Source organism: Oncorhynchus mykiss, chromosome 24, assembly GCF_057628025.1.
Source record: "Oncorhynchus mykiss isolate SJ-2025 chromosome 24, ASM5762802v1, whole genome shotgun sequence".
Classification (NCBI taxonomy): domain Eukaryota; kingdom Metazoa; phylum Chordata; class Actinopteri; order Salmoniformes; family Salmonidae; genus Oncorhynchus; species Oncorhynchus mykiss.
In genome coordinates, this window is record NC_143045.1 from 3,511,102 (window position 1) to 3,536,959 (window position 25,858).

General features: G+C 41.5%; 1 protein-coding gene and 1 pseudogene across 3 annotated transcripts; one reads left to right on the forward strand and one right to left on the reverse strand.

The window, feature by feature from the left end:
- The first annotated feature begins 7,752 nt into the window (after window positions 1–7,752).
- On the forward strand, window positions 7,753–8,649 carry LOC149972334 (transcobalamin-1-like; annotated as a pseudogene).
- Window positions 8,650–11,094: 2,445 nt separating this feature from the next.
- On the reverse strand, window positions 11,095–25,535 carry hmbsb (hydroxymethylbilane synthase, b). 3 transcript variants are annotated; one of them, XM_021581931.3, is made up of 14 exons: window positions 25,303–25,535; window positions 19,868–19,921; window positions 19,352–19,424; window positions 19,137–19,186; window positions 18,919–18,974; window positions 18,257–18,334; window positions 17,943–18,020; window positions 17,760–17,835; window positions 17,486–17,599; window positions 15,666–15,704; window positions 15,368–15,487; window positions 13,571–13,624; window positions 13,382–13,468; window positions 11,095–13,242 (listed from the first exon to the last, which is right to left on the reverse strand). In XM_021581931.3, the coding sequence occupies exons 1-14, from the start codon at window positions 25,324–25,326 to the stop codon at window positions 13,069–13,071; spliced, it is 1,077 nt and encodes a 358-aa protein (XP_021437606.2). In that variant the 5' UTR covers window positions 25,327–25,535; the 3' UTR covers window positions 11,095–13,068. The 3 variants fall into 3 exon arrangements, with proteins under 3 accessions (XP_021437606.2, XP_021437607.2, XP_021437605.2); XM_021581932.3 differs by lacking the exon at window positions 25,303–25,535 and adding an exon at window positions 20,124–20,350; XM_021581930.3 differs by lacking the exon at window positions 25,303–25,535 and adding an exon at window positions 20,114–20,350.
- Window positions 25,536–25,858: the final 323 nt, after the last annotated feature.

Below are 25,858 nucleotides of genomic sequence, written 5' to 3' on the forward strand. Positions count from 1 at the left end.
AGCTCAATTTTGAGTCTCATAGCAAAGGATATGAATACTTATGTAAATAAAGTATTTCTGTTTTTAATTTTTAATACATGTTCAACCATTTCTAGAAACCTGTTTTCACTTTGTCATTATGGGGTATTGTGTGTAGATTTGCTGAGGTTTTTATTTCATGTAATCCATTTAGAACAAGGCTGTAACACAACAAAATGTGGAAAATGTCAAGGGGTCTGAATTACCTTCCAAAGGCAGTGTATGTATTTTTTTTTACGGACAAATAAAATCAATAAATCAATCAATCCAAACTGTGCAGAGGAACAAATGGACAAATGGAAAGAGACATCTGTTACAAAACACCTAAAAGTTTAATGACATTCAGAGATTGTCAAGCCAAGCCTTCGAAACTGGGTAAGCCTTCAAGGTAGAGAGGGTTGTGTTTCCTGTTTGTCAGGATTAACATAATATACTTATTGTGGTGTTGAAAAGGCAAACCTTGTTGGTATGTTTTGTTTATTGGTTGTGTGGTGCATTGGCACAGAAACCTGTTGGTGGACAATTCGTTGCATATATTTTATATAATTATAAATATGTCATGAAAATGTTGAAAATCAGATTTCCTCCTATCTGATCATTTAGGCAGGGAGAGTGTGCTCGTCTGTAGAGGTTGGTGAACCCTCAACCTTCTGGCTCATAGCCCTGTGTGGCATAACTGTGCCACAAAAGCTAAATAGATATCCACATAATTCTATGAGGGGGAGGAGGGGGGTTGTTTTACTTTACAGTACAGGGGGGGGGGGGGGGGGGTCATGTGAAAATACTTTTTACATGGGGGGGTGACACCTTGAATTGAACCAGTACCCCCCCCCCCCCCCAGTAAATTTTGATCTGTTCCTAGTGAGCTAGCACACAGTGTCCTTTGCTCCTGAGTGGTGCCGTGGGTCAGCTGTTTGTTCACCGGCACCTGTCCGCAACTGCTAATAACCCATCCACAACGCCTGACTATATTATGTGATAAAGTGGAAATCTAAGCCTGTTTTTTTTTTTTTTTTAAGGCAGCAATTTCTGATACTCCATTATAAATGCTGATCAACTGGCATGTTATTGTGTAAGGAAAATAAATACCACATTAATCAGATAATATACCTGTCCATTACAACTGATCAAAGATTTCTGACCAAATACATAGTTACTATGTTTTGCCTTTGTAGGGCAGTAGGCTACAGTCAATGTCCCAGATTTCAGTTTCCATTTATCCCATCTGAACAGTATGCGACAGTTCTCTTGGAGTGCCATAGGCCCATTTGAAGTCCCCATCTTGTGACTGTCAAATTTATATAGAGCCTCACAATCATCACACTGTTATCATCCTCTTTTTCCACTTTACCACATTTTCCCCAAACATGACTTTTCTGGCCCTTCATTATCATTATTTTCAACTCTCCTTTTACAGCTATTCTCTTATTGAAATAAACTCTGACAATTGTCCTTTTTGTCTCTGCGAATTGACATGAACATTTTCTGCCTGTTCCCAAAAGCATTTGGCGTGTAGGCTATTTGGCGTTCATACAGTAAGGCCCTAATATTTTGGTTTATGCACTAATGCAAGATAGGCTACATTAAGATTTTATTTGAGGCTATAAATTGCACAGGAAATATACATTTAATGAATATTTTAAGGTATTGTTTTCTCATTATTCAACCCACCCTTCATCCACACAATATTTAACAACCCTAAACCCGTCCGCCCCAAGGCATCGTTGTCACGGCAGATTTCCTCCTCTTCCTCTGAAGAGGTGAAACAAGGATCGGACCAATACGCAGCGTGGTAGGTGTCCATGGTTTTTGAACATGAACACAAATACAAAATAATAAAGTGAACTGGCAACGAACCAGTCCTGTGTGGCACAAACACTGATACAGGAAACAATCACCCACAAAATACCCAAAGAATATGGCTGCCTAAATATGGTTCCCAATCAAAGACAATGATAGACAGCTGCCTCTAATTGAGAACCAATCTAGGCAACCATAGACATACAATTTACCTAGAAAGGAAACAGCCCCATAAACGTACAAAACCCCTAGACAAGACAAAACACATAATTCTCCCATGTCACACCCTGACCTCACCAAAATAATAAAGAAAACAAAGATAACTAAGGCCAGGGCGTGACAGTCGTTAACAGAAGTGCAGGAAAGCAATGCCTTACAGGCGGGGCTGAAGGGCACAGTCTACCAGTGTCCTAGCGATCTCGTTAGCTAGCTAGCTACCTATCCCGCCTGCTGTGTACCGGAGTTAGGCTGGACAATAGAACGAGTCAAAATTCATGGCAAAATATCATTGGCTAAACTGGAACACTAACACTAGCCCATAGCAAATGAATGGCATCGACCGTTCGCAGAGCCTGTTTTGACTGGAGTGACACTTAGAATTCCATTTCGCCTAAGTGGCACCAACAAATGTATCCCTTTTATTTTACCACTACAACCTGTTCTTAGGACAAAACTGAAAAATAACAACTTGTGTAGAAAGTGAACATCCGCACCTCAATGGTGCCAAGTGTGCTTATGTCTGCATAACGAGGAAGTAGGAACTTCTGACTATTTCTGGTCTAGCATTTGATGTCAACAAAATACACTGCCCAGCCTTACATAATTAGAAAGAGGAGATTCTCATGATTAAAATGATGTCCGACTTGAAAAAATCTAAATGTACACATTGAGAGATATTTTGCGAAATACAGTGCCTTGCGAAAGTATTTGGCCCCCTTGAACTTTGCGACCTTTTGCCACATTTCAGGCTTCAAACATAAAGATATAAAACTGTATTTTTTTTGTGAAGAATCAACAACAATTGGGACACAATCATGAAGTGGAACGACATTTATTGGATATTTCAAACTTTTTTAACAAATCAAAAACTGAATAATTGGGCGTGCAAAATTATTCAGCCCCCTTAAGTTAATACTTTGTAGCGCCACCTTTTGCTGCGATTACAGCTGTAAGTCGCTTGGGGTATGTCTCTATCAGTTTTGCACATCGAGAGACTGACATTTTTTCCCATTCCTCCTTGCAAAACAGCTCGAGCTCAGTGAGGTTGGATGGAGAGCATTTGTGAACAGCAGTTTTCAGTTCTTTCCACAGATTCTCGATTGGATTCAGGTCTGGACTTTGACTTGGCCATTCTAACACCTGGATATGTTTATTTTTGAACCATTCCATTGTAGATTTTGCTTTATGTTTTGGATCATTGTCTTGTTGGAAGACAAATCTCCGTCCCAGTCTCAGGTCTTTTGCAGACTCCATCAGGTTTTCTTCCAGAATGGTCCTGTATTTGGCTCCATCCATCCATCAATTTTAACCATCTTCCCTGTCCCTGCTGAAGAAAAGCAGGCCCAAACCATGATGCTGCCACCACCATGTTTGACAGTGGGGATGGTGTGTTCAGCTGTGTTGCTTTTACGCCAAACATAATGTTTTGCACTGTTGCCAAAATGTTCAATTTTTGTTTCATCTGACCAGAGCACCTTCTTCCACATGTTTGGTGTGTCTCCCAGGTGGCTTGTGGCAAACTTTAAACAACACTTTTTATGGATATCTTTAAGAAATGGCTTTCTCACATGCTGAGCACTTGTTGGCTGCTTTTCCTTCACTCTTCGGTCCGACTCATCCCAACCCATCTCAGTTTGTTTGAGGTCGGGGGATTGTGGAGGCCTGGTCATCTGATGCAGCACTCCATCACTTACCTTCTTGGTTAAATAGCCTTTACATTGCCTGGAGGTGTATTGGGTCATTGTCCTGTTGAAAAACGTATGATAGTCCCACTAAGCCCAAACCAGATGGGATGGCGTATCGCTGCAGAATTCTGTGGTAGCCATGCTGGTTAAGTGTGCCTTGAATTCTAAAGAAATCACAGTGTCATCAGCAAAGCATCCCCACACCAAAACACGTCCTCCTCCATGCTTTATGGTGGGAAATACACATGCAGAGATCATCCGTTCACCCACACCGCGTCTCACAAAGACACGGCGGTTGGAACCAAAAATCTCCAATTTGGACTCCAGAACAAAGGACAAATTTCCACTGATCTAACGTCCTTTGCTCGTGTTTCTTGGACAAAGCAAGTCTCTTCTTATGATTGGTGTCCTTTAGTAGTGGTTTTGTTGCAGCAATTCGACCGTGAATGCCTGATTCACACGGTCTCCTCTGAACAGTTGATGTTGAGATGTGTCTGTTACTTGAACTCTGTGAAGCATTTATTTGGGCATCAATTTCTGAGGCTGGTAACTCTAATGAACTTATCCTCTGCAGCAGAGGTAACTCTGGGTCTTCCATTCATGTGGCGGTCCTCATGAGAGCCAGTTTCATCATAGTGCTTGATGGTTTTTGTGACTGATTTGAAGTAATTTTCAAAGTTCTTGAAATGTTCCGTATTGACTGACGTTCATGTCTTAAAGTAATGATGGACTGTCATTTCTCTTTGCTAATTTGAACTGTTCTTGCCATAATATGGACTTAGGCTATCTTCTGTATACTGTGTGTCTTCTGTATGTGTCCAGCCAACCGGAGTCCTAGCTATCTAGTTAGCACTCAGTCGTCCTTTGCTACCACCTGCCGAACACCTGCCCTTGAAATCGTTAACAGAACTGGGGAAAACATTGCCCGACAGACGGGGGTGAAGTACACTGTCTACCTGTGTGCTAGCTAGCTACCCATCCCACCTGCTGTGTACTGGAGTCCTAGTTAGCTAGTGTCCTTCGCTAACACCTGCTGAACATCTGCCCTCACTGTCATTAACAGAACTGCAGGATAACAGTGCCCAACAGGAGGGGGCGAAGGACACGGTCTACTGTTGTCCTAGCTAGCTAGTGTTGTCACCCTGCCTCTGCTTCTGTGGGGTTTATTAGTGGTTAGCATCCAACGTCATGGAGCATAACCCTGAGAACTTGTTTCACACACAGACTATAGAATGGGAGCATGTCTTCATTGATGTAATGCTATTTAGCCTTTGTCCTACCTTCATTGGGCAAAAAATGGTCCCTCTGTCACATTCCTCTTTTGCAATTGTATCCCAAATTTGTGCATATAGCTTGTCGGAAAATTGCCCCTTGACTCGCACAGTTTTGCATGCCCTTTAGGGCCATCCACACCAAGGACGATAACTAATGATAAACTTTAATGGGTATTATGACACCTCCACGATGGGGCTCTATTCCACATTGGTTCAACATAATTTAATTGAAATGATGTTGAAACAACATGTATTCAACCAGTGTGTGCCCAGTGGGATTAGAGTGTTTAATACACTGGTGGTGAGCATCCACACTAGATGACAGGACAGGTTATCGTTAATCGATCAGTAGCCTACACATGTAGGCCTATCAATCAACTAATCAACTCATTCTACTGCACGCTAGCCTATACAGTGTTTCCAGACCAATCAGTGCTTTCATGGTGGTCTGTAGACATTGTATTAACGGCAAGTAATACTGAAATGTACATTAACTGTAATGAAAGTGACACTTTAAACCTTTATGTTGACCTTTAAACAGGTCAACATACACAAGGCTGCGGGGCCAGACGGATTACCAGGACGTGTGCTCCGGGCATGTGCTGACCAACCAACATGTCCCTGATTGAGTCTGTAATACTAACATGTTTCAAGCAGACCACCATAGTCCCTGTGCCCTAGAACACAAAGGCAACATTCCTAAATGACTACAGACCCGTAGCACTCATGTCCGTAGCCATGAAGTGCTTTGAAAGGCTGGTAATGGCTCACATCAACACCATTATCCCAGAAACCCTAGACCCACTCCAATTTGCATACCGCCCAAACAGATGCTACTGTTATTTTTCACCGTTTTTTTTTACTGTTGTTTTTATTTCTTTACTTACCTATTGGTCACCTAATACCTTTTTTGCACTATTGGTTAGAGCCTGTAAGTAAGCATTTCACTGTAAGGTGAATACCTGTTGTATTCGGCACACGTGACAAGTAAACTTTGATTTGAAGTGATAAATATAGCAATTCAAGAACAAGCACCATGTGGCCTGCACATCTTTGTGTCCGCATGTAAAAGTTAATTGTTGCATCGTGCATGCATCTTTGCTCAAGTGGATTGCGATTTCTATTTTTCTAATGGTTGTCAACTCGCCTGGATCTTATCATTCATTTATCATCACCAGCCAATGTGATCAAACCATTGCATGCGCTCTCTCTCCTTTCAAACTCCGGGAGCTTCATGAAATGGGTTTCAATGGCCAAGTAGCCACACACAAGCCTAAGATCACCATGCGCAATGCCAAGAGTCGGCAGGAGTGATGTAAAGCTCGCCGCCATTGGAATCACGCTTCACCATCTGGCAGTCTGACAGACAAATTTGTAGTGCCAACTGTAGAGTTTGGTGGAGGAGGAATAATGGTCTGGGGCTGTTTTTCATGGTTCGGGCTAGGCCCCTTAGTTTCAGTGAAGGGAAATCTTAACGCTACAGCATTCAATGAAATTCTAGACGATTCTGTGCTTCCAACTTTGTGGCAACAGTTTGGGGAAGGCCCTTTCCTGTTTCAGCATGTGTAACAGTATACCTTTAGACCGTCCCCTCGCCCATACCCGGGGGCGAACCAGGGACCCTCGGCACACATCAACAACAGTCACCCACGAAGCATCGTTACCCATCGATCCTCAAAAGCCGCGGCCCTTGCAGAGCAAGGGGAACCACTACTTCAAGGTCTCAGAGCAAGTGACGTCACCAATTGAAACGCTTTTTAGCACGCACCACCGCTAACTAGCTAGCCGTTTCACATCCGTTACACATGACAATGCCCCCGTCCAGATCAGTCCAGATCAGTGTGGAAGAACTTGACTGGCCTGCATAGAACCCTGACCTCAACACCTTTGGAAGGAATTGGAACGTCAACTATGAGCCAGGCCTAATCGCCCAACATCAGTTCCTGTCCTCACTAATGGTCTTGTGGCTAAATGGAAGCAAGTCCCCGCAGCAATGTTCCAACATCTAGTGGAAAGCTTTCCCAGAAGAGTGGAGAATGTTGGGGGGCCAACTCCAAATGAATGCCCATGATTTTGGAATGCGATGTTCGACAAGCAGGTGTCCACATTCTCCTGGTCATATAGTGTAAGTGTCCTTCAAGCTATTGCAGTTTAGCTTTTCCTGGGACTGCACAAGACCGAAGAGGAATAGCAGAGAGGCAGCGGGGAGGCCAAGTGTGTAATTGGGCTTAAAAACAGTGAAGACAGACAGGCTAAATATGTGTAGCCTAACTTAGAAGAGTATGCACATTAACCCATCATTCATTAGCTAAACTCTGCAAAGCTGCTTCTAGAACATCATTCATGACGGAAAAACGTTAACCTGCAGGCTGTGCTCCCAGCCGCTGGGAACGCAGCTCGAAAAGCTCTCCTATTTATCAGTGGAGACTGTCTATTATAAATTGCATGACCTTCCCCTGTACTGAATTTAAAAACTACTAAACCTCCACCGGACTTAAATTGAAATAGCATGACCCATCCCCCCCAAATTCCTCTGTGTACACCGTTCCATAAATTCCAAAAGGTCCCTAAAGGAGTTAGCCTGGGTACCAGTCTGTTAACATTCCACTCCTTGTACTCTGCGTCATATGTTCAGCATGACAATGAGTGGCAAGGAGTGGAAGGACAGCTAAACAGACTGTAACCAGACTATAAATGAGTGGCTACAAGTCTAGGAATACTGTATAAGAAGCAAGCAGCTTTGCTGTTGCTGGTTCATGGGATCCTCACCGAAAGTAATGTGGAATATATTTACATCTTTGTAATGTTATCTTTATAACCTACACAGTGTAGTTAATTTTTAATTACAATTTTATTACAGAGGCATATGGACCAAACTCCATCGAGTTGACGATAGTCAACAGCATCTCCAATGCACCCAATGAGACCTACAGTGCTGACATTGTGTTCAGAGGGATCCTACTCGGTGCCATGAGGAGACTGCAGCAGACCAATGCAGACTTCAAGTGAGTAGACATTTAGATTCCATTGTCTGATTGATTTCTAGAATAGCTCATATATGCAGATGCAATACAGATGTTAGTTTGAGAAATCGTTTTACATTCTAATTTACAGATACTGTTCTGTAGTTCTATGTGTCAATTCTTACATGGCATTGAGTGATACAGGATTTTTTTGTTTCCAATGTCAAAAAGTAATGGTGGTTATCTTGCTGTTGCAATGGATAAATGGTATTATAAATTGGCATGTGGTGTGCCAGTTATTTTATATTATGTCAGTAGTCAGTGAGCATTGTTCTTCCAAGTTTACCTACACAGAGGACCTCAACTATGGTCCTTTCCTGGAGAGTGTGAATGGTGTTGCCGGGGACAATGCTGAGCACACTTATTGGGAGCTCCCCTTGTTCAGACTGGGAAGAATGGACCTGTGATCAGACCTGATGTGGGTGAGTCATGATTTAGAATATTTGTCTCTCTCTCTTTCTACAGAATTAAGGGCAAAAGCAAGTGTTATTTACAACAATCTATTTGTCACATTAATTGTGCATCTACTGTAAAACACTACTGACCTATTTGGACCTTGTTTTCACAGGTATTGGTTGTTACATCCCAGAACCAAATGACTGCATCATTCTGAATTTTACAAAATGGTGAACATTCAGAAGCGCCTGACTGATACTGTTTTGTTTTAAAAAGTGCTGTAAAGCAATTTATTATTTTTGTCATGAAAGGAATAACGATTCCAATAATTTGCAGTACACTATTAGAAAAAGGGGTTCCAAAGGGTTCTCAAGCTATTCCCATAGGGGAACCCTTTTTGGTTCCAGGTAGAACTCTTTAGGGTTCCATGTAGAACCCTCTGTGGAAAGGTTTTTACATGGAACCCAAAAGGGTTCTACCTGGAACCAAACCGGTTCTACCTGGAACAAAAGGTTTTTTTCAAAGGGTTCTCCTATATGAACAGCTGAATAACCCTTTTTGGTTCTAGATAGCTCCTTTTATTTCTAAGAAAGTAATGTTAAGCCCGTTTTTAGAATTTAAATTGAAAGCGTTTCACCTTGACATAATTCTGTTATTGTTGTTTTAAAAGAACATCTGGAACAGAAAATAATGGTCGGCTACAGTTTACATCCCTCAGCCTATACCAGAACTATTGTAACATTACATTCTGTATGTAATTACTGTGTAATAGGTTAGTAAAGCACCTATATCTATGGAGTACAATTTGTGTGTTCACTGATTTATATTTACGTGGGAAACAGATTTACAGCAATAGTGGTATGTGCTAGGGATTAACACCAGGATCCTGGGACTGTCCCGGGACTACTCCCGGGTCCACACATTCCCGAAAAAATGTAATGACAAAACCCAGGAAATTACAACATTTCCCCCCCCCCCCCCCCCTAGTATTAACTTAAGGGGGCTGAATAATTTTGCACGCCCAATTTTTCAGTTTTTGATTTGTTAAAAAAGTTTGAAATATCCAATAAATGTCGTTCCACTTCATGATTGTGTCCCACTTGTTGTTGATTCTTCACAAAAAAATACAGTTTTATATCTTTATGTTTGAAGCCTGAAATGTGGCAAAAGGTCGCAAAGTTCAAGGGGGCCGAATACTTTCGCAAGGCACTGTATATTGAAGAATAGGGGTAGGGTTGTAGAGAATCGACGGACCATGAATATAACAAATTAACCTTAAGTGCTGGCTTAAGGCCGGTAGCAACGGCTACAGAATGTCCGGTCAGAACAAAGATAAGGTGGATGTCCAGGTTAAGGGGAGTTTATTGTAAGAAGATGTCCACATTCACACACACACACACCTGGTTGGCCACTCCTGGTTCAGATGACTGAGAATTATGTCCAGGGAGAACTGACATTGACTATGGTTGTTTAGATGCATGCCCAATTAAACAGCCATACAGGGATTCAGTCCGCAGGAAGAAAAGTTCAGCAGGAGGGTAAACTGTGGAAGTGCTCATCAGGATGGGGGAAAGCTATAAGGGCACAAAGCGAGACCCAAATGCAGACACAGGAGGCAGATGGTAGAGCTCCGATATTTTTTATAACAAAGGGAGTAGGCAAAGGCAGGTCGGGGACAGGCGAGAGTTAATAAACCAGGTCAGAGTCCAAACAGTACCAGATGATAGGCAGTCTCGAGGTCAGGCCAGGCAGGGGTCAGAAACCAGATCCGAGTCCAAAACAGTAAAAGGGGATAGGCAGGCTGGTAGTCAGAACAGGCAGAGTGGTCAGGCAGGCGGGTTCGGAGTTAGGACAGGCAAGGGTTGAAACAAGGAGGACTAGAAACAAACAGACTGGGAAAAATAGGAGCCTGGAAGGGAGGCTGGACAATGAGCCTGTCATAGCAGATGTAAGCCATGTTGGAAGGTGAACCTTTGAACCAGTCTGAGTTCCTGAGCTATATACGATTTGAGTCACTTCAAACTGCCAATATGAACAAGCATTTCTATTGTCTGATGGACAGATGGGATGAACCTGCTGTGGTAGAACGACTTCCGTGGAATTTCCACTACGGAGGCCAAAGTTAGCTGAAATTTGTAGTGGCTATTTAAAGAAAACTGAAACATGGATTAGTTTCTCCTATGCCAGATCGCTTTCAGGGTGAGGAACCAACCATCTAACATTAATTTGTAAGCTGAACTTTCCCTTTAAAGCTGTTGAAACAATAACTGTGTTCTCCCCACCCGTTTCAGTAAAAATCTCTCAAACTCATAGACAGAGCTATGGATGCAAGGACTGACCAACCATGATATTACAATTATAGTTTTAACCATATTGAGGCATGTTTGTTTATATTTAATTTGTTTACAAACATAGGAGTGAAAGAAGCTTATAATTTGGGTTCTGATGAGGCACGACAGTTGAACTAAGCTCACAAGGCATTTCTAAGTTATATTCTTCAAGAATCAAATGGGAACATTTCCTTAATTCAGAAGTCCCAAAATGGATGAAGCACCCGCAGATTTGCCCCTTTAAGACCGAGAAGAACGAAGAAAATGAAAACACGGGTGCTCTACCAAACATTGGTTGAATAATAACCTACGAATCAAATTTTAAAAAATACTAGAGAGTAATAAAAACTAGAGAGCAACTTGTGGCTTTTATTTGAGGCTGGCTCCTTTTTATGACACGGAACTCATGAAAGTGACAAAGCAAAGTGTGCCGCTTCCAGATTGCATTACATTTCCACATTCTGTCATGTCATGATGATTGCTACAACAATAAATAGATAGATGGTATAGCAAGTATCATTTGACCAGCATCTTCTTAAAAAATGTCTTGAGCACTGCACCGGAAAAGCAGAAAGCTGCCAAACAGAAATATGGCACAACCACCCTCAAACTATTGATAGTCAAACAACAAAACACCACGTAATGCAACATATGTTACATAATGCATTCTGCTAAATATAAGTTGGAGAGGTCACAATGGGGCGACACTCAGGAAAACCTGTGCAGGCTCTAGGGGTAAAACGGAAAAGGCATACGTGTAGTTCAAGGTAATAAGGTTGTATTAGGTTGGAAGCAAAGCTGTACACACAGCAGCCCCATAGACAACTAAAGTAAGGCACAAAACGATGGTATCCGACAGCATAAGGTTTGTCAACAAAACCCACAAATGATCTAAAAAGGTAGCTTATGACATTACATTCAATTATTTCCTCTATTTCTTTCATAATACACACATATAGTTACCATTGGAGCCATATCTAGTGGTATGGTTATGGAATACTTGTTGAATTCTGACGTTGTTGAGTAGTAGGCTGGATCATACCAAACCTGTGCCAGTATTCAGAAAGCTTCTCAGGATAGGAGTGCTGATCTAGGATCAGTTTTGCCATATTGAATAAGATCACATGGCCGGGGAGTACCTGGTCAGCTCTCCTACTCTGAGACGCTTTATGAATGGAGGCCGTTTTGAAGTAGGCAGATGGCATTTGTTGGGTGTTATTTTACACTGCTTCATATTCATATTAAAATTGGTATAGCAAAAGCAAGCAAGCAATAAAAATCCTCTCAGGATCAAAACACATTGAACTTGTGAACACAGTGAGAGGAAAATGGCACAGGTATCCGACAGTGAGTTTAGTTTTTGTACTGCATCCAGTGTTCCGTTCATCATCTGCATTTTATACGCAGTTTTTTCCTTATCGTCTTGACATCGATTATGGGAAATAGAAAAATAGATATACGCCGAGTAGTAATAATAATAGACGCTCTGGTGTTTTAGACAGGTGGCCTTGGAACTCGGTCTGATAGTCCTCATAAGCTAGAGTTTGTCACTGTAGCCTGCCTGCATGTTCCGGGTCTGTTTAACAGACATCGCTAATGTGTCACACGCGTCATTCATCAAACAAGATTATCAGAGCTCTGTTGATGAAAGAGGTAGCATGATCCCCACTGAGAAATGGAGTCCCTCAATGTGTGCACAGGTAACTGCCAAAATAAAGGGAACACAAACATAAAGTGCCCTAATACGGTGTTGGGCCACAAGCCATGACAGCTTCAACGTGCCTCTATTAGCAGGATGCAACACCCTTATTCCACGAGTAATTCCATAATTTGGTGTTTTGCTGATGGAAAATGCTGTCTCAGGCGCCGCTTCAGAATCTCCCATAAGTGTTCAATTGGGTTGAGATCTGGTGACTGAAACAGCCACGTCATATGGCTTACATTGTTTTCAGGCTCATCAAACCATTGAGTGAACATTCATGCCCTGTGAATGAGGGAATTGTGATCCTATGGCCTGTCCAGCATTTTTATACATGACCCTAAGCATGATGGGATCCTAATTGCTTAATTAACTCAGGAACCAAACCACTGTGGAAGCACCAGTTTAATATGCTTTGCATTCTTCATTTACTCAAGCGTTTCCATTATTTTGGCAGTTACCGGTGCGTTAATGTTCTGGCACGTCAAACAGGCTCAATCAAACTGAACGAAAACGAATACTATTCAAACCCGTGTCTGGTAGTGCTGACAGTGCTATTCTATATCATGAGTACCGGTGAGTGCAGGTTACACCTCCAGACCCAGCTGGGGGCACAAAGTGAGTTTATCGCGCATCGTTAAGTTGCCTGGCCACGGTAAGGATCTCCTTCGCCCCTTTACTCAGCAGTAGATTGGCCAAGTCTAGACCTAGCTTCTCAGATGCATCCTGGGCCGGGCCTGGCATGTTGTTCGCTGTTACGCCAACACGCTGGACCCGCTCATCCACTCGCTCTTCCACCTACCACAGAGGAAAGACGGCTTAAATAAACCAAATAAATACGCCCTGAGAAGGGAGCCCCTTGATGAGCTGATATGTTTAATTGGAAGAGTTGACTGGGGGGGGGGGGGGGGGGGGGGTGAGAAATCATTAGTCTGACCTTATTGTCTGAAGCAATGCTGGTCTGCATGGTCTCCTTGAGGCTGTCTGAACCATCCAGGCTGTACACTGCTCCCGTCAGGTAGAGCTTTGGTAAACAGAACACAACAGTTACAAAGGCACGCACGCACGTAACCACGGATATGCAACGACACACACTCACACTTTAGCAAATGTCATAAGCCCTTACCTGAGAGTCCTTGACTTCAGTGTGGACAGCAACCGGTACACTGCAACCCCCCTCCTACAAGAAGCAAAAGTGATTACACTGGAGTGTCAAATATAATGAGACGTGCAAGCAAACAGACATTTGGTTAAAAGGGGGTAATCTGAGGTTGCTGCATCCATTTTCTAAATGAATCAAATCAAATCGTATTTGTCACATGCTTCGTAAACAACAGGTGAAGACTAGCAGTGACATGCTTAACTACGGGCCCTTCCCAGCAATGCAGAGAAAAAGAAAAGAAAAAGAAAAAAACTACACGTCATAATAAAAGTAATAATAAATACACAATGAGTAACGATAACTTGGCTATATACACGGGGTACAAGTACCGAGTCGATGTGCAGGGGTACAAAGTAATTGAGGTAGATATGTGCATACTGTAAACTAGGAATAAAGTGATTAGTCAGCACGACAGACAATAAACAGCAGCAGAAGCTGCAGACTAACTATACTGAACAAAAATATAAACGTAACGTGCAACATTTTCAAAGATTTTACTGAGTTACAGTTTATATAAGGATATCAGTCAATTGAAATAAATCCATTATGCATGTATTTTACATGACTGGGCAAGGGGGTGCAGCCCTGGGTGGACCTTGCAGGGCATAGGCCCACCCACTTGGCAGCCAGGCCCACCCACTGAGGAGTCAAGCCCAGCCAATCAGAATGAGTTTTCCCCCCACAAAAGGGCTTTATTACAGATAGAAATACCCTCCCATCATCCTCAGACGATCCCGCAGGTGAAGAAGACGGAAGTGTCACGTTGTCGAGGTCAAAACTGCAAATTTTAAAGTGGTTTTTTATTGTCCGCAGCACAAGGTGCACCTGTGTAATGATCATGCTGTTTAATAAGCTTCCTGATATGTCACACCTGTCAGGTGGATGAATTATCTTGGCAAAGGAGAAATGCTCACTAACAGGGATGTAAACAAATTTGTGAAAAAATGGAGAGAAATAAGCTTTTTTGTGCGTATGGAAAATGTCTGCGTTTATTTCAGCTCATGAAACATGGGACCAACACTTTACATAGTGGTTATATTTCTGTTCAGTGTATTTAGCAATCTTATGGCTTGGGGGTAGAAGCTGTTCAGGGTCCTGATGGTTCCAGACAGTGCATTGGTACCGTTTGTCGAGCGGTAGCAAAATGAACAGTTTATGACTTGGGTGGCTGGATGCATGAATTTTTAGGGCCTTCCTATGACACCGCCTGGTATAGAAGTCCTGAATGGCAAGGTGCTCGTCCCCAGTGATATACTGAAAAAAAACACTGTATTGCCTCCAAACACGCTTAAAACTATAACTTTTATATTGTGGATGGTCAGTCCTTGCATTCATAGCTGTGTCTACAAGTTTGTGAGTAGTTACATTTCTCCAGGCCCATCCCTCAGCTTTTTACCAAAATAGAGGTGGGGTAAACGCTTTGTGATTGTTTCAACTCCGGATTGCCCCTTTAAGTACTGTTTATGTGACATAGTTATAAAGCCTAACATTACTTCTTTTTTTCTTTTTTTTTCTTCTTCTTTCACTTGCAATTGCAACTTAAATGGCCGGTTTCCCAGACATAGATTAAGCCTCGTCCTAGACAACAAAAAAAAAACTTTCAATTGTGATTCTCCATTGAGCATGCTTCATCTGTGTCTGGGGAAACTGGTCCGTTATGAGTATTTATATTAAGTAGCATTGACAATGCACTAGCAGCCAACAATTCACAGATACACTGGACAAAACACTATAACATCTACGAGACAGAGTGAGACTTGCCAGTCGTCTGAGGAAGGCTCGCTCTGCTATACAGCGCAGGACCGTGTCGGGGTCGTGCAGAACAGACACCATCTCCAGGATGTCCTCGTCTCTGGCCCGCACCTCGATGGCAAGAGCCCCCTGGAACACAGCCACGCAATGGACCCTCAGTCTGTTAAGACCACACTGAAAATTCTAATCCTCACATACACAGAGCCTTTCAGGGTAAAATATTCAGTTTTAACAACAGTTAGGCGCAGGTATGAGAGTTAAAGAGTTAAAGTTGCCCATTTCTCCTTCATAAAATAAATCTACCTACCTGTCCAACAGCGTACATGCAGTCCTCAGGGCCCAGGATCTGCAAATGCAAAGACACAAATGAAAGGTAACTGCCCAATATTTTAGGTAGGCGGATACATTATGTAGGGCCAGGAGGTTTTCCATGACCATGTGACCACTTGGAAAAACTCAGGGCCCTAGTTATAGGCTATATATAGGCTTACATAGTCTAAAAAACACATACAATGAATCTTGATTAATTAAGATGACTCTTGATTTATCTCTATGTTATGGACAAGGTGTTGTGATGTGGAGTGTTGGAGGTAGCTACAGTTGAAGTTGGAAGTTTACATACACTTAGGTTGGAGTCATTAAAACTCATTTTTCAACCACTCCAAAAATGTATTGTTTACAAACTATAGTTTTGGCAAGTCGGTTAAGACATCTACTTTGTGCATGACAAGTAATTTTTCCAACAATTGTTTACAGACAGATTTCATCACTTATAATGCACTGTATCACAATTCCAGTGGATCAGAAGTTTACACTAAGTTGACTGTGCCTTTAAACAGCTTGGAAAATTCAAAAAAATGATGTCATGGCTTTAGAAGCTTCTGATAGGCTAATTGACATCATTTGAGTCAATTGGAGGTGTAGACCTCCACAAGTCTGGATCATCCTTGGGAGCAATTTCCAAATGCCTGAAGGTACCACGTTCATCTGTACAAACAATATTACGCAAGTATAAACACCATGGGACCACACAGCCATCATAACGCTCAGGAAGGAGGCGCGTTCTGTCTCCTAGAGATGAACGTACTTTGTGCGAAAAGTGCAAATCAATCCCAGTACAACAGCAAAGGACCTTGTGAAGATGCTGGAGGAAACAGGTACAAAAGTATCTATATCCACAGTAAAACGAGTCCTATATCGACATAACCTGAAAGGCCGCTCAGCAAGGAAGAAGCCACTGCTCCAAAACCGGCATAAAAAAAGCCAGACTACGGTTTGCAACTGCATATGGGGACAAAGATCGTACTTTTTGGAAAAATGTCCTTTGGTCTGATGAAACAAAAATAGAACTGTTTGGCCATAATGACCATTGTTATGTTTGGAGGAAAAAGGGGGAGGCTTGCAAGCCAAAGAACACCATCCCAACCGTGAAGCACAGGGGTGGCAGCATCATGTTGTGGGGGTGCTTTGCTGCAGGGGAGACTGGTGCACTTCACAAAATAGATGGCATCATGAGGAAGTAAAATTATGTGGATATATTGAGGCAAAATCTCAAGACAACAGTCAGGAAGTTAAAGCTTGGTCGCAAATGGGTCTTCCAAATGGACAATGACCCCAAGCATACTTCCAAAGTTGTGGCAAAATGGCTTAAGGACAACAAAGTCATTGTATTGAGGTGGCCATCACAAAGCCCTGACCTCAATCCTATAGAACATTTGTGGGCAGAATTGAAAAAGCATGTGCGATCAAGGAGGCCTATAAACCTGACTCAGTTACACCAGCTCTGTCAGGAAGAATGGGCCAAAATTCACCCAACTTATTGTTGGAAGCTTGTGGAAGGCTACCCGAAACGTTTGACCCAAGTTAAACAATTTAAAGGCAATGCTACAAAATACTAATTGAGTGTATGTAAACTTCTGACCCACTGGGAATGTGATGAAAGAAATAAAAGCTCAAATAAATCACTCTCTACTATTATTCTGACATTTCACATTCTTAAAATAAAGTGGTGATCCTAACTGACCTAAGACAGGGAATTTTTACCAGGATTAAATGTCAGGAATTGTGAAAAACTGAGTTTAAATGTATTTGGCTATGGTGTATGTAAACTTTTGACTTCAACTGTACCTGGCTGACTCGGCTATCCCAGCCCATGCGACGGAGTCCAGCTGCAGCCAGTATAATGGCCGAGAAGTCGTCCTTTTCATCCAGCTTCTTCAACCTCGTGTTGAGGTTTCCTCGCTGGAAAAAACGCACTAAGGAAACAAACTCACAACCCTCTACAGATGGTGCTCATTACTGATATGATGTGCATCAGATTTGAAATGAAGATCCTGTTTTAAATCCTTCGCTATACTGTGAGAGTGGCAGTGAGAGAACGTAGCACTGAGAGAAAGGATACAATATCTTTAAACTCCAGGTGGGGGAATCTTTTCTTTAGCTGAGCAGCCCGTCGCAGGGAACTTGTGCCTATCACACTATGAACAAAAAAAAAACATCAAGATCAATGTCAAGCCACTCCTTTAAAACAGATTGGAAAAGAATCATCAAACAATGTCATGAGTAAAATTCAACTGTTTTGTACCTCTTGTCGGGCAGGGTGTCAAGGGATTTTCCCATGTTTTTGGGATGCAAGACCACTGCGTCATGGGGGTTCTCTCGCCTTAAATTAACAGGAAAGAGAGAAAAAAACGATTTACCATGAAAATATTGGAGGCTACTTCATTCCACGGTCGTGGTGAAGAGAATCCGACTTCAATAGTAGATATTCAAAAAGGTTATACACTGGCGCGCTTGGAGTATTCAAAATAAATGTATATACACATAGCCCAGATGAATAAGGACAGTGTGTTTGATTTCCCTGTGGATCCTCACAGAGGCACTATTGTGCCGACTTACTTTAGCACAGCTCCTATGGTAAAGCCAGGAGGTAGAGTCGTGGGCAAGTCTTTCAAAGAGTGGACCACCAAGTCTACTCTATAGGAGACACAGCACAACAGAGTCATTTATTTTGCAACACTTCAGAGCAAAGACTGAGGGGGGGGGGGGACATTAAACACCTGCACAAATCAAAGTCTTGAAGCCATTAATGACATTTTGAAGCTACTCAAAATGCATGCCATTACATTGTAATAAAGAAAGTACCTCCACAGTAGTGGCTTTTCACATTAAGACTAATAGTAATGTAGCATACAGTTTGAATGTATAGTGCCTAGTGAATGGCTTTTCAAGAGGTGCCGATTGTTCATGAGTGGTCGAGCCTCAGTCCTGACTTGAATTTGCTTGCAAATCAGAGACAAGGTTTGAATATTGCTGTCCATCAATAACCCCCACCCAAACTTACTGAGCTTGAGCCATTTTGACAAAAAACTATGAATAAATGTTGCCTTAAGAGTTGTGCAAAGTTGGTAGAACCTTATTAAAAATGATTTACAGCTGTGATGACTATCAAAGGTGAAGACATACGCAATCAATACATCAACAACTTTTTCTTTAGTTTTTCTTTAACTTTGAAAATAAGGAGTTGGTTGTGTGGATCCAGAAGACAAAATGAGACTTACTCGTTTCTCTCCAGAGCAGTCTCCAGTTCTTTGGTGAAAAGGCTCTTCTCTCCAATCTGCATTTAGAAAGCATATAGGTTACTAACTGTTAACCTCATCACATTTTTTAGCTCAGAACTTAAAAGTGTTTTTCGCACACTACTGAGTCAAGTAAAATGAACAATTTGGACAATAATTTAGTTCTGATGAGAAATGCTTTAGTTTATAAACAGATTTACCTTTGATAACGCTGTGTCAAGGATTTTGTCCCCTGTAGTTGTCATGCCAACTGACACAGAAAGACAAGGACATATACAAAGTGATATAGTCGTTGAATTACTGTATTGTACATATCTTATTGTGATGCATTTCCATAGTCAAAGGAAGAGAACCCTTATAGGTTCTAGATAGCACCTTTTTTTCTACGAGTGTATTGCCGGTCACCTGGACTCACCTATTTCTAAGTGGACATCGGGGTACAGTCTCTTCAGCTTCTCTGCAACACTGTCCGTCTGAATACGAGCCAGCTGAGGTCAATAAATTAACAGAAATGAATGCAATTTGGATGACAACTTGTGTGTGTGCGCATTTTGGATGGTTGATTTCTAGCTAGTTCACTCCCTGGATAATACTGAATATCATAGGCTATTCAAGAAGCAAATGTTCAGCCGTGCGTTATCAAATCACTGGGACGTGAACATAACAAGCTGTAGTAAAAGGCTAGACATTATTGGAGCAGTGAATGGACTATCTCTGTTGCAGGAGGAGCAGACCTCCCTGATTGCTGTATCTGAGGGAACAGAGAAGGGAAGCTTATCTGATAAAGAGTTGCCACGCTCTGCGCTAACCTATTCAAACTCCACAGTAGTTTCACTGACACCGGGAAAAATTGTTCAAGTGAAAAATGACATTACCTTAAACCTAAAATCACATGCGATTTAGTTCCACTCAACCACCAAAGGTATCTTACCTGGCTCTTTCGGGTTCCAATTCTTATGAGCCGGCTAACTTTCCCATTAGCATTCTGTTGGAAAAACACAAGCAATACATTGCAACAGCCATTTTTCCAATAACAGAGTTTTTACATTTCCTCATGTAGTTGCAGTTCATTGCAATGATTCCCTTTGTATTGTCCAAACTCCTTTCACTGTAAGCCACATATAACTGCTCCATATCATTATATAAACAAACTCTGCTTGAATTGCTTTCCTCATACCCTGACGTACTTATAAGGTCCCTCCATAGTTCTCAGGAAACCTTAGCTTCTACACGCAGAGCAGCACGTTGTGTCGTCTGTAGAGCTGTGAAAGCCTGCTGTGTCTATGTGGGGAGCAGTGGCAAGTTATACAGCCTAGCCCTAGAGATACTGAACCATGCCTCAACTTCCTACACCCTCATTTCCCTGGTCCTAGCTGATAAGTCAAGTGTGCCGATTCATTGTGGCAGTTATTATGAGCAGTGAGGGGTAGCGATGGTCTTTTGTAAGATAATTTGCCTATTGGCATTTTCCAAATGGTCATGAAATAGACATGTATGTATGTGGAAAGCACCGATATAAAAAGGATAGATTTTTCCGTTTAAATCTGATCCCATTCAAAGCTGACAACCTTTAGGTTTTAAAGGACAAGACAAGAGTTGACGCACTGGATGTTGTAGGCAATGTTCCCTCATCAACAACAAAAACAATCGACACTGAGCAAATTTCAGGTCTGCTGAGCACAAACTTGAATGTTGTAAAAATTCTGTGCAACTTCCAGCACGCGTTTACTATGAACACTGAGGCTGTACCTGCCTTAAGTTACAGTTTTAACAGCGGCCATGTGGGCTACTGTGGCTATTTGATCATAGAGGCCTACTATCAAAAACAATGGAGAAAATGCATCCCATAACATTTTAACATGGGAATAGCTGTTATATCATTCAGCCTACAGTAGCAATGTGTGATGTTCAATGTAGGCCTACATTCCATGACACTTAAAACAAAACATGCAGGGCTTGACATTAACCTGTTTATCCACTTGCCCTTCAGACAAGGAGGTGACTGAAAATGTTGTGTTGTTTGATGCAAGAAACCACTTTACAAAATAAAATGCATTATTATTCCCATACCATTATTACAGGGAATCAGGGAAGCTCTTTACCCGACTCGCTTTTCAAAGATGTCTGTGAATGTTTTATGCTTTTGTAAGAAGCAATCACTCCCCTATTGCTGACTACAAATGATCTATAACTGGGCTAATAACTCACTAACTAGCAAAGGATATGAACAAAATGTGCAGATGTGGCTAGACGCAGCTCTCGCTTTGATCTCAAAACAAGGCATCTACTCAGAACCGCTCATACTGTAAACACAGTCCAGTTCAAAGTAAATGGCACAGATCCATATATGGCAATGGTCTATTTGCATATGCAGCTCTAATTGTTTATGCCGCACAGGTCTGTGTAAAGTTCGGGCTGAGTAGTGTGTGTCAATTTAATGGAATCCTATGTGTTTTGCCTACAACAAAATCTTGCATAGTTAGTTTTGTTTCGGTATGTTGCATTGAAAGTGGATAATATAGCGTTGATTCGATCCCAATTGCCACAGTGAAGGGAAACGTTGATAGTCTTAACAGGAAAACTCTAGAACAGTGGTCAACAACCTTTTCTGAGTCAAGATCACTTTTTGAGTAAAAAAATGTACACCTGTGCAACATTAACCAATTAAAAATAGTTATGTAGCAATGAGGTTTGTGCAGTAAGCTATATGGCCCAATACATTTTCACTGCATATTGGCTGTGCATAAATTGCCCTGCCAATGTATTGTTGTTCAGGCCATTTCTTAAAATTATCTTTCAAAATTTAAGGTAGGCTATATGATCACACCGGCAATAGATCCATTGTTGTATTACTTGTGAGGCACAACTGAGCGAGCATCTGATGGCCAGTCTCAACTAGAGGTCGACCGATTAATTAGGGCCGATTTCAAGTTTTCATAACAATCGGTAATCTGCCTTTTTGGATGCCGATTATGGCCAATTACATTGCAATCCACGAGGAGACTGCGTGGGAAGCTGACCACCTGTTACGCGAGAGCAGCATCAAAAGGACCTTGTGGCTGCAAGGAGTCATGGTAAGTTGCTAGCTACAGTAGCATTAAACTTAACTTATAAAAAACAATCAATCTTCACAAAATCACTAATTAACTACACATGATTGATGATATTACTAAGTGAACTAGCTTGTCCTGTGTTGCATATAATCAAAGTGGTGCCTGTTAATTTATCATCTAATCACAGCCTACTTCAACTTCGCCAAACGGGTGATGATTTAACAAAAGCACATTCGCGAAAAAAAGCACAATCGTTGCACAAATGTACCTAACCATAAACATTAATGCCTTTCTTAAAATCAATTCACAGAAGTATATTTTTTTAAACCTGCATATTTAGTTAAAAGAAATGCATTTTAGCCGGCGATATTAACTGGGGAAATTGTGTCACTTCTCTTGTGTTCAGTGCAAGCAGAGTCAGGGTAAATGCAGCAGTTTGGGCCGTCTGGCTCGTTGCGAACTGTGTGAAGACCATTTCTTCCTAACAAAGACCGTAATTAATTTGCCAGAATTTTACATAATTATGACATAACCTTGAAGGTTGTGCAATGTAACAGCAATATTTAGACTTAGGGTTGCCACCCGTTGGATAAAATACGAAACGGTTCCGTAATTCACTGAAAGAATAAACGTTTTGTTTTCTAAAATTATAGTTTCCCGGATTTGACCATATTAATGACCAAAGGCTCATATTTCTGTGTGTTTATTATAATTAAATCTATGATTTGATATTTGATAGTGCAGTCTGACTGAGCGGTGGTAGGCAGCAGCAGGCTCGTAAGCATTCATTCAAACAGCACTTTACTGCGTTTGCCAGCAGCTCTTAGCAATGCTTGAGGCACAGCGCCGTTTATGACTTCAAGCCTATGAACTCCCGAGATTAGGCTGGCAATACTAAAGTGCCTATAAGAACATCCAATTGTCAAATCTATATGAAATACAAATGGTACAGAAAGAAATAGTCAGAAGTCCTATAATAACTACAACCTAAAACTTATTAACTGGGTATATTCATGTTTTATATGTTCTCATGTTCTGAGCAAGGAGCTGCAATGCTTGAGGCACAGCGCCGTTTATGACTTCAAGCCTATGAACTCCCGAGATTAGGCTGGCAATACTAAAGTGCCTATAAGAACATCCAATTGTCAAATCTATATGAAATACAAATGGTACAGAAAGAAATAGTCAGAAGTCCTATAATAACTACAACCTAAAACTTATTAACTGGGTATATTCATGTTTTATATGTTCTCATGTTCTGAGCAAGGAACTTAAACGTTATCTTTTTACATGGCACATACGGCACTTTTACTTTCTTCTCAAAAACGGTGTATTTGCATTATTTTACCAAATTGAACATGTTCCAATATTTATTTGAGACTAAATTGATTTCATTTATGTATTATATTAAGTTAAACAAAAGTGTTCATTGTTCATTCAGTATTGTTGTAACTGTCATTATTACAAATATATATATATATATATATATATATATATATATATATATATATATATATATATATATATATATATATATATATATATATATATATATATATAAAATCGACCATTAAGAGGTATCGGCTTTCTTTGGTCCTCCAATAATAGGTATCGGTGTTGAAAAATCCTAATCGGTCGACCTCTAGCCTCAACGGAGGGAGAGAGCAGCAGACTGAGGATGAGCCTCAACAGCCCCATGCTCTCCCCTTCCTCCACTGACACTGACCAACAAGGGACACCGTCTACCAGCTGTTGGCGAAACCCGAGTCGCACCACATTATTTCTGCCTCATGCACAAATTAATGTTGTTACTTCTATGAACAGAGAAAGTAATTTATTCCTCGATATTAAAAAAGACCCATGTCGCTAATAATATCAACGCAAGCCTATAGATACACTTTCTTACTCATTCATTACCGATGCAGTTCTTGTTGCAGCGCTGAGTTGAAATTGCTTATAAACGTATTTGAATACAAAGTGTTGTCAGTGCTGAGTAAGAATGTACTCAATCATAAAAACAGCAGCTCTTTGCTGTATTCGTTGACAGTCTCTCTAGTCATGGTTTTAAACGTTTTGAAAGCTCAGTATCAATTTGGCTGTAGATTTATTGTGCCTGCTACATTAATGCAGACACGGTAATCTGAGCCACCCGATTGGCCAGCAGTAATCCCATAGTGCACTTGATTTGCTCTCTGGGCCCTCCGGGAAGGCAGCGTTTGTACCTTCAGTCATAAGAAAAGGTTCAAAATGGCAACAGTTCGCCTACCCGGCGCGCAGGGCAGCTGAATAGTGTACACCTAACGCCAGCAGCCCAGACAGAAGAAAAATAGAATACAAGGCTCTATCGTTTTTTTTTTGTTTACATAAATGTTTGGCGATCGAGCAGTGGCGGTTCTAGATGGTATGGCTCCCTGGGAAAAAAGCCCCTTTAGCCCCCCCCCCCGCCAAAAAAAAGCACAACTCTGCACTAAATGTAACGTTTATTCAGACATTTGGAACAACACAAATAAATTATCATAGAGAGACCTTCCTAGGCAGTCGCCTGCCTAGCTCACAAACTAGAATCAGGGCGCCCACTCCGACAAGGTTAATTGACCCACAGTCCCACATGGTGGCAAGATATCATTGACGTGACGTGCAAATAAGCGATAGAAAACCAATTTGTGTTGTCACTATTCCGATTTTTTTGTGCGGGTTTCCCGTGCCGCCCAGGGCGGCTGCCCATGTCGCCTATACCTAAATCCGTAACTGCGATCGAATATGAATGCCTTGGAGATCGACCAGTCGACAACTGCCCTAGAAAATGAAGTGAAGTTCAATCTCGTTCTTCTCTCTGTGGGTTGATATTCCTGCGAGGCAGTCCAAGGGGAGCTGCTCGGCAATCTCGGGGCTACTACACAGGCAACATTGGTTGCAGGCATCGTACAGCAGCCATAGAAGCTCTGACAGGCAGGAACATCATATTATGCTGTTATTTAATGAATTAACACACATCGTTTTTACTACGGGAACGGCCAATCTGTCATTAGAAAGGGAAAACTAAAACATAACCGTTTCTAATCTACATGTTCAATGGATGTAGCTGCTAATGGTGACTGTCGAGGCAGACGTTATTTGTAATGTCAATTATTTGATATATAAGATGTATTCTCCAATGGTAGAGCTCCGAGGTGCAGGAGGGCGCGACAGTAAACCAATCAGCGCGGTCCGGGTTGGCTGTAAAAATGGCGCATGCCTCACTCCGCCAAACGTTATCACGGAGGTATGAACATTATGCTATGCAGAGTGCTAGCTAACTAGCCACGGCTCTCACCTGTGAACTCGTCTCTCCCGACATCTCAGTGATACCGTGATGATCAGCGAGTATTGTCTTTGTCAGTTATTCCCGACGTTCAACCCATGAGACTATAGCTAATTCCTTGTAATCAGGGATGAAAGGGGCATTTGTAACTAGGGTCAATTCTGCTGACTGCCAGTGCCCTTCCGACGTCACTCCACGGAATGTCATTTCACTTCCGTGTGCTTTGGCTGCGTTCACGAACATCTAAAAAAGCTACTTGCAAATGTGTTCTTGGTCACACAGTAACCGTTTGAAAACAGCCCATTTTTTTTATTTTTTATTATTGTTTTATCGATTTAAAGTACATTTCACTAGCAAAATGAGCAAACTTAGTAACAATTGCATTTTTTGTACATTGACAATTTATAAGTAACATGTGCGCAGCTGACCACTGTCTTCTAGCTACTATACCCTTGTCATTGAGCTATAAATGAAGGGCCAAACCTGATACTCTTTTCCTAAATGTCAGAGTATCTATCTAGCCAACTTCTAGTTTTTTTTCTCTGTACCAGAACTTGTTCAAGCCATA

Excerpts from the sequence above, each read along its gene's own strand:
- hmbsb (XM_021581930.3), bottom strand. The coding sequence starts at position 20,140 with ATGGAGGGACCTTATAAGTACGTCAGG. Across the intron at positions 19,187-19,351 it reads CGATGTCCACTTAGAAATAG|TTGGCATGACAACTACAGGG; the intron begins GTGAGTCCAGGT and ends TTTCTGTGTCAG. Across the intron at positions 18,975-19,136 it reads TTGACACAGCGTTATCAAAG|ATTGGAGAGAAGAGCCTTTT; the intron begins GTAAATCTGTTT and ends TTCTAAATGCAG.